Source organism: Nestor notabilis, unplaced genomic scaffold, assembly GCF_000696875.1.
Source record: "Nestor notabilis isolate BGI_N333 unplaced genomic scaffold, ASM69687v1 scaffold2278, whole genome shotgun sequence".
NCBI lineage: Eukaryota > Metazoa > Chordata > Aves > Psittaciformes > Psittacidae > Nestor > Nestor notabilis.
Genome location: NW_009939468.1, coordinates 99,021 through 112,611, shown reverse-complemented (window position 1 = coordinate 112,611; position 13,591 = coordinate 99,021). Strand labels below are relative to the sequence as shown.

General features: G+C 39.0%; 1 protein-coding gene across 1 annotated transcript in view; it reads left to right on the top strand.

The window, feature by feature from the left end:
- Nucleotides 1-701: 701 nt before the first annotated feature.
- Nucleotides 702-13,591, top strand: part of TULP4 (tubby like protein 4) — a gene marked incomplete at its 3' end in the record, with an annotated part of 108,465 nt that continues 95,575 nt past the window's right edge. Inside the window, exon 1 of the mRNA XM_010019857.1 lies at nucleotides 702-953. Within this exon, the coding sequence (XP_010018159.1) occupies nucleotides 702-953 (252 nt within the window). The remainder of the gene's footprint in view (nucleotides 954-13,591) is intronic.

The window sequence follows — 13,591 nt, the reverse complement described above, 5'->3', positions numbered from 1 at the left end:
CGGTTCAGTACCAAGAGGGATTTCCCAACTGGCCTGGCACACCAGTGCCTGCACAAGTTCGGGTCTGTTTTGCACGGTTTGTGTGCCTTTTTTTCCCTTTATGCAATCTCTTTCAGCTTTAGCAGCAGAAATACATCAGACGGAAAAGATATGCCAGAGGGCAGCTTGGAAAAGATGAATGTCATATATATACATATATATGTATGTGCGTGTGTTTAAATTTCTGCAACTGAACTTTGAAAGAAAATCTGACTGGAGGAAATCTTAAAAGCCTTAAGTTACTTGAAACCTACACATTTGCAACTCTTTGTCTCTGGAATTGCATTACGCTAAACTGGAATCTCAGGCTGTATAAAGATTATATCAAGTTGAGCAAAAAGATGACTTAACCATTTCTTGAGCGCCTCTTATGAAGTAGCTGTTTCTCCAAAGGATAAGTGCACCCTCACTCTACAGACTCAAACAAAAATGAACCTGAATTTTTTTTTAAGTGTTACTTTTTCTTAGCCAACTGCCATCATCTTTTATAGAGGAATTTTTCACTATGCATTTGGTGGATATTTATAAACACTGACCCCATCCTCCTCCCTTTCAATGATCTATCCCAGGTCAGTCTTATCAATAAAAAAAAAAAATTGATTTAAATTTTGTGCACTAGACATATTACTTTCTTATGTCAAAAAATAAAATATTTGAAAAGCATGTATGCAGCAGTGGAACATGGGCCTGTTCTTTGCAGCGATTCCAACATCCTCTGCCTCTCCTGGAAAGGGAGAGTCCCCAAAAGTGAGAAGGAGAAACCAGTGTGCAGGAGGCGGTACTATGAGGAAGGCTGGTTGGCAACAGGCAATGGCAGAGGAGTTGTAGGTGTCACTTTTACTTCCAGCCATTGCAGGAGGGACCGGAACACCCCTCAGAGAATCAACTTCAATTTGAGGGGCCACAACAGCGAGGTAAGAAAAATGTGTGTTACACTTTAAAGGAAATGATGGCAATGTTTTCTGTGTAGTATTTCTACTTGAAACCTGATGGGGTGGTATGAAGGAGGTCCAAGACTAATCCGAATGTGATTAGGATCTGCTGGAGTCTTTCTGGTAAATTCGAGTGCATGAGGCTGATGATGGGGAGGTGCTCTGGAAACTAATCTGGTTTTGGTCTGGCCTATTTACTCCTTCATTCCCCAGTGCCTCCCACTTTCCAGACAAATTAAACGTGTGTTAAGGCAGTTAAAATTTGATAGTTGATTGCTTTTACGCAGTATTAAAGTTGGGCTTGGAAGACTTACGGAACGGCAGGGGAGTGGAAGATTTGCTTGGTAAAGTCTGCCAAGTTTTTGGAAGCTGCATGTGGCAGCTTTTGTGAGGAAAAGGAGTAAGTGGGACTAATCAGAAAAAACGTTCAGATGCCCTGCAGTAAAATGCTGTAACTTCAGAGTGTAAGCATTGTCCTGATTACAGTGATACAAAAACTTTTCCATTCATTTTTTCTGAAAGGGGTGGTAAAAGCTGATATTTTAGCTGTGCTTTATCATCATCCTGGTACCTACCTTTCTCTGCATAATGCTTCATGGAAAGCGCAGGTGACGCCCAGTAGCATGCAGTGTCTCAGACAGGTGTGAGGACTTTGTTTTTTCTGCTTTTTAGTTAGGCTGCGTTTGGATGTGCTCCTTGAAAAGAATCTGTCCAAATCGAAGCTTTGCATTGTTTAGTGGGTGGAATGACATTGTATGTACTGAAATTAAAACCAAAGATACAATGTGTTTTTTCTTGTCTTTTATGCTACTTGTTGGACTCTTAATATATGTTGCTCTTTTGACATAAGCTGCACCAAAGATTTAGAGGTGGGTGGTTTTGGTTCTTGTGTAACGTTAGTAACAATCCTCTTTTTAAGGAAAAAAGAGAGCAGGGGATAAATGTTTAGTCTGAAATACCTGCTTCCACAGGCTTTTTTCTATATGCAGGTGTTGTGGGTGTATTGTAAGTTATAGAAAGTTTAATATGTATAGATGAGAGAGAGATTCTTGTATATATCTGTATAAGGCTCATTCAAAAAATTACAGCCACCTTTCGCCAAAGGGAATAATGATGCTTGAATCCAGCGTTTTGTTTCGAACCATCTCTAGTGGTCAGCATAACTTTTGACTGCAGATTGCATTTTGTGTTTGGAATGTGTAATACAATGATCACTTTTCATTTCTCCGTATTTTTTTCTCTTTTCTGTGAACCTGGGAACCCATTTTTCCCCTTTTGCATAGTGAGTATCTTGGAAACACTGGAGGAAGTGCTGGTCATGGGAATGTGAAGTCTTGTTGCAGGATGTGGAAATATGAGACTAGGTTTAAGTATGTACCAATTAAATGGAGAAGATGCTGATGTGCATGCTGCCCTTTGGTTTTGACTAGTTTGCTTTGTTTATTCAGTTGGCCATTAGATTCTCTTTCTGGGTCACTGCATCATTGCTGTGTGGATTGAGCTGTGCTGTTAGCACATCCTTTTACCTACCAGTGATTGGTATGAGAGAGACTCTCAAATGGAAGGAAAATGTTCTGTTTGATGTGGGGGACACTTAAAATGTGTAGAGTCAAGCTTGTCATTAATAAAGAGTTGTGTTTCTGTAAAGAACTTTCCTGATAGCAGAAAATGTATGAATGACCAGAATAGAGACTGCCAATTAATTCCTCTCTATGGCACTAGAGAATTGGTATGGTGGGGTCATACCAAAGGAAGAAAAGTGCTTTCTGTGGTGAGTGTGGCTGCTATCAGATTTTCCTGCTGGCATATTTTTTTGAGCATCAGTGTAGATCAAATTTCATCATTGTAAGATGATGTGTTATACAACATTCTTCACCAGGCTTACTGAATGTAATCCTTTTACAGGAGAATCTTACTGATTTTGGTAGAAATGAAACTGTAACACAGGATTTGTTTGTTGTTAAAGGTAGATAATTGAGTGGACAAGAAGATTTTTCTTTAGAAAATGCCTTTACTTCTAAATCGGTCTGCTGAAAGATTCTTTTAAAAAAGAAAACGTTGAACAACACTGTTTATTGCTAATATTTGCATAAGAAGTAGTAAATATTTTGTTTTCCTATTCTCATGTTAAAAAGCAAGCAAACAACAACCTTGTCTCCTTTGTGTACCATTACACAATGGAAAATGCTAATTTTTCAAACATACCCTGGTATATGTGTCTGATTAATGTTATGTTTGTTGTACAGAATGTGCCCAAAGGGATGTGATTGACTTAAAACTTTAAGATCCTGTGTGTTTCACATGTTATATTATCTTCTTCCCAGAAATGGTCATTTATATCTCTACATATTTTGCTTTGGAATAAAGGTAGGGTGACAAGTCAAGTTTATTGCTTTTCTGATAAAGATTGCTGCTTTGATGTTAGTATGCATTCAATTATAAAGTGTGAAATGCTGTAATGAACAGAGCAGAAGAGTGAAAATACAGAAGCTAAATGCTTTCCACTTGGGGTATAATTAGCAACGTGCTGTGGGCAGAGCAGTACATTGTATTTCAGTTTTAGGGTAAAAATCTGGAAAAGGTGATGCAGTAGTACTGTGCTTTTGGCAAGGAACGTGAGACTATTTTTAAGTGAGTCATGAAGGTGAATGCTAGTGATACGTTTTTTTGTGATGGTTTTATGATTGCTAAAGAGAATTCAGCTTTTTTCTGCTGAAATCTTTTTTTTTTTTACACAGGTCCTTTTTGACTGTCATAGCACACCTGTAGCATATCAGAACAAGTAAGAATGAAGAATATCCAGGATTGAATTACTGACACGCATATTGCAGTGGTGAACTTGAATGACTCATCACATTGAACAATAATTGAGAATGAAATGCTTTGTAGCATGAGCTACGCTTGTGCTTTTACAATTGCTTCAAGGTTGGTTTTTAGAGTTTGCAACGAGGAAGTGGCTGCCATATTATTTTAATTAAACAGCCTCAATTTTTTGTAGTTTCTAAGGAGAACTACAGGGATCAAAATAAGCATGTTTCATTTATTCTGTGGCAAGAGGTGAAAATACTGCATTTTGTGATAAATCCTTTTTTAACTTTGGCATTGCACTTACAGTCCTGAATCTCATTTACATGAGGCTCAGCATTCTAAAAATGGTAATTTAAATGGGCACATATGAAAGGCAGAAGCAACTTCGATGCAGAAGGAAGGGGTAATGTGTGCTGTGCAGCAATGACATGTTCCAAGTGTCACAGGAGCATGTTGCATCTCTGACAATGGCATGGGAGGTGTCTATATGGGTTAGTAGTGGATGGAGCAGCTGTGAATGACTGCAGAGACACATTGTTCAGTTTGGCTTTAGAGCATTCCCTTGGTTTGGGTGAATAAACTGACAGACTGGCATTGAGTGGGTTTCTTTCTTCAGTGTGACAGAAAGGTTAGACCGCAGGAAGACGTGCTGTTGTACTACAAGATGTGAATTACCTGCTAGGGAGCAGAGTTGCGGTGGTCTAAAATACCTTTCCCTCCACTGCATGTGTAAATGTAATGCTGTGCAGAAATTAGAGAGTGAAATTTAAAAGTCTTTGATTTTGGCCTAACTTGACTTTCTTGGCTGCACTGGGAAATAGCGTTAGGAAACTAATTGAGCACATTCCTTTATGACTCTTACTAGTTCTGTGATAAATTAAGGATTAAATGAAAAATAGCTGGTCACTTCAGCAGGGTCAGGGTTTTAGTGTGACTGGTGAGCTCTGAAGCATGCCAGGCTATTTATAGTACCGCAGAGACACTGGCTTTCAGCTTCTGGTCCATCCTGAGGTTTCTGGAGAGAGATTTTCTAGGGGATCTGTGAAAAGTCATCAGAAACAAAGCCCAAACTTATCCTCAGTGGGCTTCAGTTAGCCTTACAGGGATTTTCCCCTTCCAGTGAAAGATTACAGGGTGCCGGCAAATCAAATTGATTGGACGGTGCTGCTGTAGGTATTTCTTTTAATGGGTTCTGTTGTGTCTAGTGTATTAAGATGGTAACAGTTTCTATGCCACTTAATATTTCTTAAATTATTAGTGTTTAAAACAATATTTTGCAGGTGTGTATTTTCTCTTCACTGTGTTAAGTAAGAAGACATCTTTGATATATTTAATAAGATTCACTATGCTAATTGCTGGACTGAAGCATTAAAAAAAATAGTGCAAAAATATGCAAAGTCAGATGCGGTGAATTAAGTAACATGCTGAATACATTATTATGTATAACATTTTTTACTGTAAACACAAAGTAAATTGCTCATTTATTTACATTTGACATTATTTGAGTGTCCTAAGTGCATGACTACAGCTGCAAAAACCACCCTGTTTTGTTTAGCACAGGATTTAGAAGTAGATATGGATGTAAACATATCTCAGCTGGACTGTCAAATGAATTAGTTACAGCTTTTCAAAGGAATGCTGTGATTAAAAAATATTCAATAAATGTTGCTTTTCATACTACATTAATTATGAAAAGCTGCACAGTTCTTGGTTTTGTTTTGTTTTAGAGTGGAAGGACATTACAAATCATTTTTCCTCTTTTAAAAAGAAAGCTTTTCTTTATTCTTTCCACCTTTTTGAGCTTGTATATGAAAGTTCTGAGCAATTATGGCAGAGGAGATTATTTCTAGAAGTCTATTGCTTTTATAGGAAATAAATTAAAAAAAACCCAAACCAACCCCAAATAAAACCGTTTCAGTAGTGTTTCTTGATTTGAAGTGTCACTGGAAGAATATAAGAAAAATACAGAAAAAAACCTTTTTGTTTGTAAAAAAATCTTTGTCTCTTTTAATTATAAGTGGCATTTGAACCTAAATGTGATTTTTATTATGATTCCTGGACAGAAAAATCAAGTCAGCATCTGAGTCTTGGCAGCATGGGTACCTCCTGTCAAGCATTTTCAGACACAGCTGGAACAGTTGTTACCGGTGAACACTTAAGAAATCTTGAGGTAGAGTGATACCATAACGATGCCTTTTGGCTACAAAAGACTCAGTGGTACAAGACATACACTGATGTAAACCGCAGTGGTACCGCACATCTTCTCTCCTGTTTTTTTCTGCAGACAGAAGACAGAACAATGTTTGTCATTTTTTAAGGCTAGCGAGTGCACAAGGTTCTGAAGGCATACTTGTATTTCTGAAAGCTTGCCTGGTTTTTACAACCCTGCTAGCTGATACAATACTGAATCTGTCTACAAACCATGCTCTTCCTCTGTCCTTATGACTATGGAAAAATAGTGCTGCAGAGAGAGGCAGAATTAGTGCTTCTGTGGGAAGTGACTTGGAGGAGGATAGGTCCTGTGCCTGACTGGGCTGGCTCTGTTAAATTTGTATTGTGACTAGTATTGCTAGGCTTTTCTGACTACTTACTTTCAGAAAGGACAAACACATTGGAATTTCATGCAGGCTTCTTATTATAACTTCTTGAACTGTCTACTCTGCACTTGGTCTAGATGCTTGAGTGCTTTAATTTCTAAAACAAGTATTAAAAGAGCCAAAATAAATTTAAACCTCTTTGTTAGTCTTTTTCTTACCAATCTTTTAAACTTCTGATGAAGCTTAAATATGCTTTGGGGATGCAAGAAGTGTCTTTTGTAGCCTTCTCTTATGAGAATTAGTAAAGAAAATAAATGGGGCTGGAAGGGATTGATTCTCTCCTGCTATTGACAAATAGCAGTCCTCTGCTATAAGGTCGCAACTCAATATGCAATTCTGAAGGCCATGTATATGCATACATATGTACTGAGTATCTGAATAGTGGAGAAATTGGGTTTTATGATGGCATTTCTGAGCTGTAATAATCATTAAGGACACAGCCTTGGTTTAAACAGTTCCCAGAGGAATTAATCAAGTTACAGATAGTCTGAACAGATAAGATACTCATTACAAACCATAAACATTTCACAACATAATTGAAAGTAGAGCACCAAGTAATTGCTTGTCAAGTATAGCTAGAATGTAGTAGGACAGACAAAAGAAATGTTATAGGCACTTGTCCTTGGGCAACCATCATCTCTGCTCTGATAGTGATCTTTTATGTATGAACATGTATGAACTTCTGAGGGAGTTCTCAGTGTTCTCTTTGCATTGGAACTTCTTTAAAGAGAAGAAATCCACTTGTAAAAAAAAAAAAGTTACTGCAAGTAACAAAAATGAAGTTAAATAGGGGATATTTTTTCTGTGTGTGAATTTTCAAAAAGTCTGGGTTTAAGTTTTCTAACTAGAATTGTGATGTTCCAGTTCTAGAATTATTTGACAAATTAGTGCATTGGAAAATAGTAGTATTATGCATTCCTAATTTTTTTCCATTTTAACAAAATTAACTATATGTGGATGACTCTACTAATTAAGGAAATACAGCTTTGTTTAGCCTGGCCAGCATGTAATGGAACTGCAAAGTACAATGGATTTATTTTGCTATTTCAAAGGAACACTCTTGCAGGAAGGAACTCTCACCTCTTGCCCTGATTAACAGCACGGTTCTCAGGCTGGTGAAAGATACGTGTTGGTGGAGCCTGTTTTGGCAGTTTCAGTCATTCTGTGCAGACACAGACAACATTGTCTCCCAGAAGATTCTTATAGACAAGCTGCTGATGTACAGGCTGGATAAGCAGACAGTGGGGTGTATTGAAAAGTGGTTGAATGTCTGGTCTCAGAGGGTAGCGATCAGTGGCTCAAACTCTCTTTGGAGGCCAGGGCCAGTGATTAATGGTGTACCCCTGAGATCAATACTGGGTCCAGTCCTGTTTGACATCTTTATTAATGACCTGGATGATGAGGCAGAGTTTACTCTCAGCAAGTTTGCAGGTGACACCAAACTGTGATGAGTGATATATCAGAGGGTTGTGCTGCCATCCAGAGGGACCTTGACAGGCTGGAGAAGTGGGCTCACAGGAGCCTCATGAAGTTCAACAAGAAGTGCAGAGTCCTGCACCTGGGGAGGAAGAACCCCAGGCACCAGTATGGTGGGGACCACACAGCTGGAAAGCATCTTTGCAGAACAGGACCTGCAGGTCCTGGTGGATGCTGAGTTGAACATGAACAAGCAGTGTGCCTTTGTGGCAAAGGTGGCAGATGGCGTCCTCAGTTGCATTAGGAGAAATATTGCCATCAGGTTGAGGGAGGGGATCCTTACCCTCCCTGCAGTACTGGTGAGGCCATACCTCTGCAGTTGTTTCCAGTTCTGAGGGGCTCCTCAGTACAAGAGAGACGCAGACATACTGGAAAATGTTCAACAAAGGACCGCAAAGATGATTAAGGACTAGAGCACCTCACATACGAGGAAATGCTGAGAGAGCTGGAGCAGTTCAGCCTGAAGAAAAGGCTCAGGAGGATCTTATTAATGTATATTTCTATGATTCTGTAAGAATACCTGAAGGGAGGATACAAAGATGGAACCAGGCTCTTTTAAGTGGTGCCCAGTGACAGAGGCAACAGGCATAAACTGAACTGCAGGAGGTTCCCTGTGAACATCAGAAAATGCTTTTTCACTGTGAGGGCAATTGGCTCAGGTTGCCCAGTGTCGTGGTTTGAGCCCAGCTGGTAACTCGGAACCATGCAGCCGCTCGCTCACTCCCCTGCTTCTTCCTCCCCCCGCTTCCGGAGGGATGAGGAGGAGAATCAGAGGAATGTAACTCCCACGGGTTGAGATAACAGCACTCCAGTAACTAAGGTATAATACAAACCACTACTGCTACCAATAACAATGATAAGGGGAATAACAAGGGGAGAGGACACAACCGCTCACCACCCACCGACTGATACCCAGCCCAACCCGAGCAGCGATCTGGGCCTTCCAGGTAACTCCCCCCAGTTTCTATACTGGGCATGATGTGCTGTGGTATGGAATAGCCCTTTGGCCAGTTTGGGTCAGGTGTCCTGCCTCTGCTTCCTCCCATCTTCCCCTCCTTCCTGGCAGAGCATGAGACTGAGAAAGTCCTTGGTCAGAGTAAACATGACTGAGCAACAACTAAAAACATCGGTGTTATCAGCGTTGTTCCCGGGCTGAAAGTCAAAACCACAGCACTGCACCAGCTACTAAGAAGGAGAAAAAATGACTGCTGTAGCTGAACCCAGGACAGTATCCATCCAGACACTCAGAGAGGTTGTGGAGTCTCCATCCTTGCAAATATCCAAAAGCCATATGAACACAGTCCTGGGCAAGCAACTGTGTGTCTCTGCTTGCGCAAGTAGCTTGGACCTTCCAGAGGTTACTTCCGTCCCCCAACCATTCTGTGACTCCATAAATCTAGTTGAAATCCTTTGCACCTAAACTGGTGGAGCAACATCAGAAAATAGGTCTCTTGGAGGCAGGCAGGAAGTGCTAAATATGCAGAAGTGTGGAAAGAAGCCATTCAAATTTGGCTAAAGTGAGAGAACTGATGTGCTGGAGGAGGCAGAGAGCATTTTTTCTGAGGATGAATCCAGATAATATTCCAAGTAGTCAAACAGTTGGAGGGCATAGTTGAATTCCTCATGAAGAATTACAGGCAGAGATAATTAAAATGCAGAAGAAAGTCAGAGTTGTTGGATGTGAGGCTAACTTCCCAAGACAAGCAGAATTTGGGAAGGGAAGTTTTCACTAAGCTGAAAAGAAGAAGAAACTGTTTAGATGGCACAAGCCATGCACCTTGGAAAGAAGTTTTAGAAGAAGCTGCAGAGTGTCTGTTGTAAGTGACAGAAATCTGCAGCCCTATATAAAACAAAGTAATAAAAAGTGCTGAATGACAGTGAAAGATCTGACTTCTGCAAGGACCTGCAAGCAGTGTTGGAGAAGTCAAGAAAGGAGTGTTTCAACCTGCTAAAGAAAAAATCCATCATCTGAGTAAGACTGAAAAAGGAAAGACACAGGATTCTTCCCCCCAGGGAAGACACAGGTCTAAAGCCTTTGACCTGAAAAGAGCTAGAGGAAGTTGTGTTCCACAGAAAATCAGATTACACCAAAAGAAATCAACCAAGGTCATTCTTTCAATAGAGACACAACAGAGAATCGTGTAAATGGGGCCGGGGGGGAAAGGTAGGAAGGAGACTCAAATAGGCTGGATTATTCCATTACAAAATACTTAACATAGACATGTTTGTAATTTCTAGTTATCCTAATTAGGACCTTCCTCGAGGAATGACCTCATCTTTAAAGGCTGCACATGTGAAGATGCTGTTCTGAGCATACAGTGACAGTTTTATGATGTTCTGCTATTGGCAAAAGGAATGTTGGTTGCATACCAGAGAGGTTAGTTTATAAAGGATACAGGCAGACCTTTACATTAGGATTATGGTAAGGAAAAGGGATCCTATTTCTTATTCCTTTCCTTCTCTTAATTCTGGTTTGGTCCTGTGAAATATTTCTTGAACCTGGTAATACACAAATACCTTGTTCTTCAGTTCAGAAGTATTCTGAGAGCGTATGATGAAGCTGTGTTTTCTGCTGCTGCACGGAATTTAGAATGTTAAATGCCTGGTTAATTAATACATGGTATTGCTGTGGAGGGAGTTGTATTTATTGTAGGGAATGAATGCTCAAAATGTGGTTCCTTGAAATAAGGTGTCTTAAATGTATGCAGAGAACTAAGTGGCTAAGAAAGGCTACAGTTTGAGAGTACCTGTCACTTCTTGTTCTGGTAATATCTTGAGTTAGGCATACACTTCACTTCATGACCTAAATGGAACCAGTACTGAATAAAGTGTATTAAATGGAAGAACATTTGATGTTACAGATACAGGCACAGATTGCTTTACTGTTCAAAGTGATCTATTAGCATAAGTTATGTTTATCAGTGCAGAAGATAATGCTTTCTCATGTATATCATCTTACCAATTCTACTTTTGCCCACAAGACACCCCATTGATCACAGATGTTAGAGTAGGAATTGCTGGTTTCCCATGGAATGCCATCAATCATCTACATGTTTCATTTAAATTTCATTGCATTTCCAGCATTCTTACCATTTCCAGAAAAATATCCTCAATGGTTTCTTCAGATTTGGTAGCCGTTTTACTAATTAGGGAACCCAGGCCCTGCACTCTACTTGTGAGAGAAGTCTGTGTGTCATAAGCTTTCTTGAATATTAGCAATACTGATGCAAGTTATAAAAACGTAACCCAACACTTGCTTATTGAGAAATATGTATTGGAATTTATATGAGTTGTTCTTGCTTGAAGGAAATTGGAAGTCTTTTGAAGCAGTGTTTCAAGTTAAGAGTTGCTGTTAAGGATAAGATTTGTCCTGCTTTATGTACTTCTTCCACAGGAAGCAAATGCAGCAGGGAGGTTAACAAATCAGATTAGAATATTGTCATTTTGATACATACTACTTATGCAACCAATTATACCTTGTTATTATGTCTTATGGCTGCCATAAAGTCATTCTGTTGGTTAAATAGATTCAAATTAGGCTTTGACACACCGTTGTTAGGTATTATTAAAGGCCCTACCTGGAGCTGGAGTTTCATTGGGTTAATTGTGGCAACAGTTTCTGTGGTCACTGGCTATGTGTTAAAATTGTCCTCCCTCAGCCAGCTTCCTGCTCAGTACCCTCAGAGTGAAGAAGTGAGATGTGGTTGTGATTACACTGGCCAGGGAGATGCTTGTGTTTAATGGCTAGCAGCAGGAGTCAGTAATTATAGGTCTAGGTCACTTCTCCATCTTGAAGGTCCTGAGCTGCTGCTAACTAGTTGTTAGCATGAGCCATCTTATGCCTGAGATGGGAGAGGGAGATGCATTCTCTAGAAATAGATGAGCCTAAACTACCATTTGAGGCAAATAATGTAATTTTGTTCCTGTACTTATAGAATGTTTTTATACATGCCTCATTTTTATTTTAATTGCTCTTTCTGCATCTTTGATGTATAATTGTGACAATAATCAAAACTCGTTTGTAAGACATGAAGGACCTCACCTTGTTCTTTCAACTAGAAAACTTCATATAAAGAAACTGTATTTTGCATATGTATGTATGTCTTATGAAGGACGTGGACCTGTTGGAGGGGTTCCAGAGAAAGGCCGCAAAAATGGTCAGAGGGATGGAGCACCTCTCTGTGAAGAACAGCTGCGAGAGTTGTGGTTGTTCAGCCTGGAAAAGGTCTCTGGGGAGACCTTACTGCATCCTTTCAATTCTTAAGGGGGTCTTACAAGAAAGATGGGGAAAAGCCTTTTAGCAGAGCCTGTTGTGATAGGACAAGGGGTAGACGTAGACTAGATATAAGGAAGGAATTTTTACAGTGAAGGTGGTAAAACACTGGAACAGGTTGCTCAGAGAGGTGGTAGGTGCCCATCCCTGAAGTGTTCAAGGCCAGGTTGGGCTGGGCTCTCAGCAACCTGATCTAGTTGAAGATGTCTGTGTTTATTGCAGGTGGGGTTGGACTAGGTGATCTTTAAAGGTCTTTTCCAATCCAAACACTTCTCTGATTCTGTGATATATATGTTTTTATATATATATGTGTAAATCTTAAAAGATTTGTAATATATATTCAGCTAAAGTAAATTCTTGTAAGTAAAGCTGTTGAAAAAATAAAAGCTGTAGAAAAGTTCTTTCCACAGAAAAGTAAGCTAATGAAGAATTAAACCATTTGATCTGGGGACCTTATACAGTCTCCTAATGTTTCATGCTTTACTTTCAGCTGACTTCACAAAATATAAACCAAATTTTCTATATTGAGCTAAAATTCATATGGAGCTTGATAAATGTGCAAATAGATGAGACATACCATAATATATGATACTATTTTAACTGAAAGCATAGCTTTTTTTTTTATAGTGACCTTTGAATAGTCTTATTTTCTAACTAACAATTCTTCAAATCTGTTGTGACTAGGCATGAATCACATACTAACCAAAAGAGTAAGCTTTCTGTCCTTATATTTTGCCTATTCAGCTGGGGTTTTTGAATGAAATGTCAGCTTTTACTATGGCTGTTCATCTGCTTTCAGTGTTTCTTTCCTACAAGTTCCCCATTATTAGGGCCATGAATACTCAGTGATAATAATAGCTGAAACTAAACTAGATACACCTTTTTTGATACATGTACCCCAGATAAAATGTCATGCTGTGCACTAGGCATTTTATTATTTCGCTTGAGATTTGAGATACCTTTTCAAGGTAGTTTTTGAGTGTGACTCCTGTACTGAAACAAACAGAGCTTTAGTTGCAAGTGTTTCCCCTGTGAAAATAATTAAGATATAGACTTAAAAGATTTAAAACTTGATGTTTTGGGGCATCTGTTCTTTTTAATTTTTTGTGGCCTTGCTTGTAATCTTAAGGACAGAAAGTTGAAAGCTTTTTAATACTGAAGGCACTCTTGTTTCTTAGGTTGTTTTTTTCTAATACTATTAGTAGTGTTAGAAATACCTTGCTATTAACATCTTATTTTTAAATTACTGCTACAAATAATGGTAGCACCTGAATTGTTAGCCTTATTTCTACTCACTGTCTAAAAATCGTAAGCTTTCCAATACTATTATTTTACTGTTGAAAAATAGATAATTTTACATGAGAAACATCCATTATTATTTTTACTGGCGTGTATTCAAGCAGAGGGTTACTAATTTGATGTAGGGATCTAGTATGTAATAAATTACACATTAAGTAGTAGCAGCA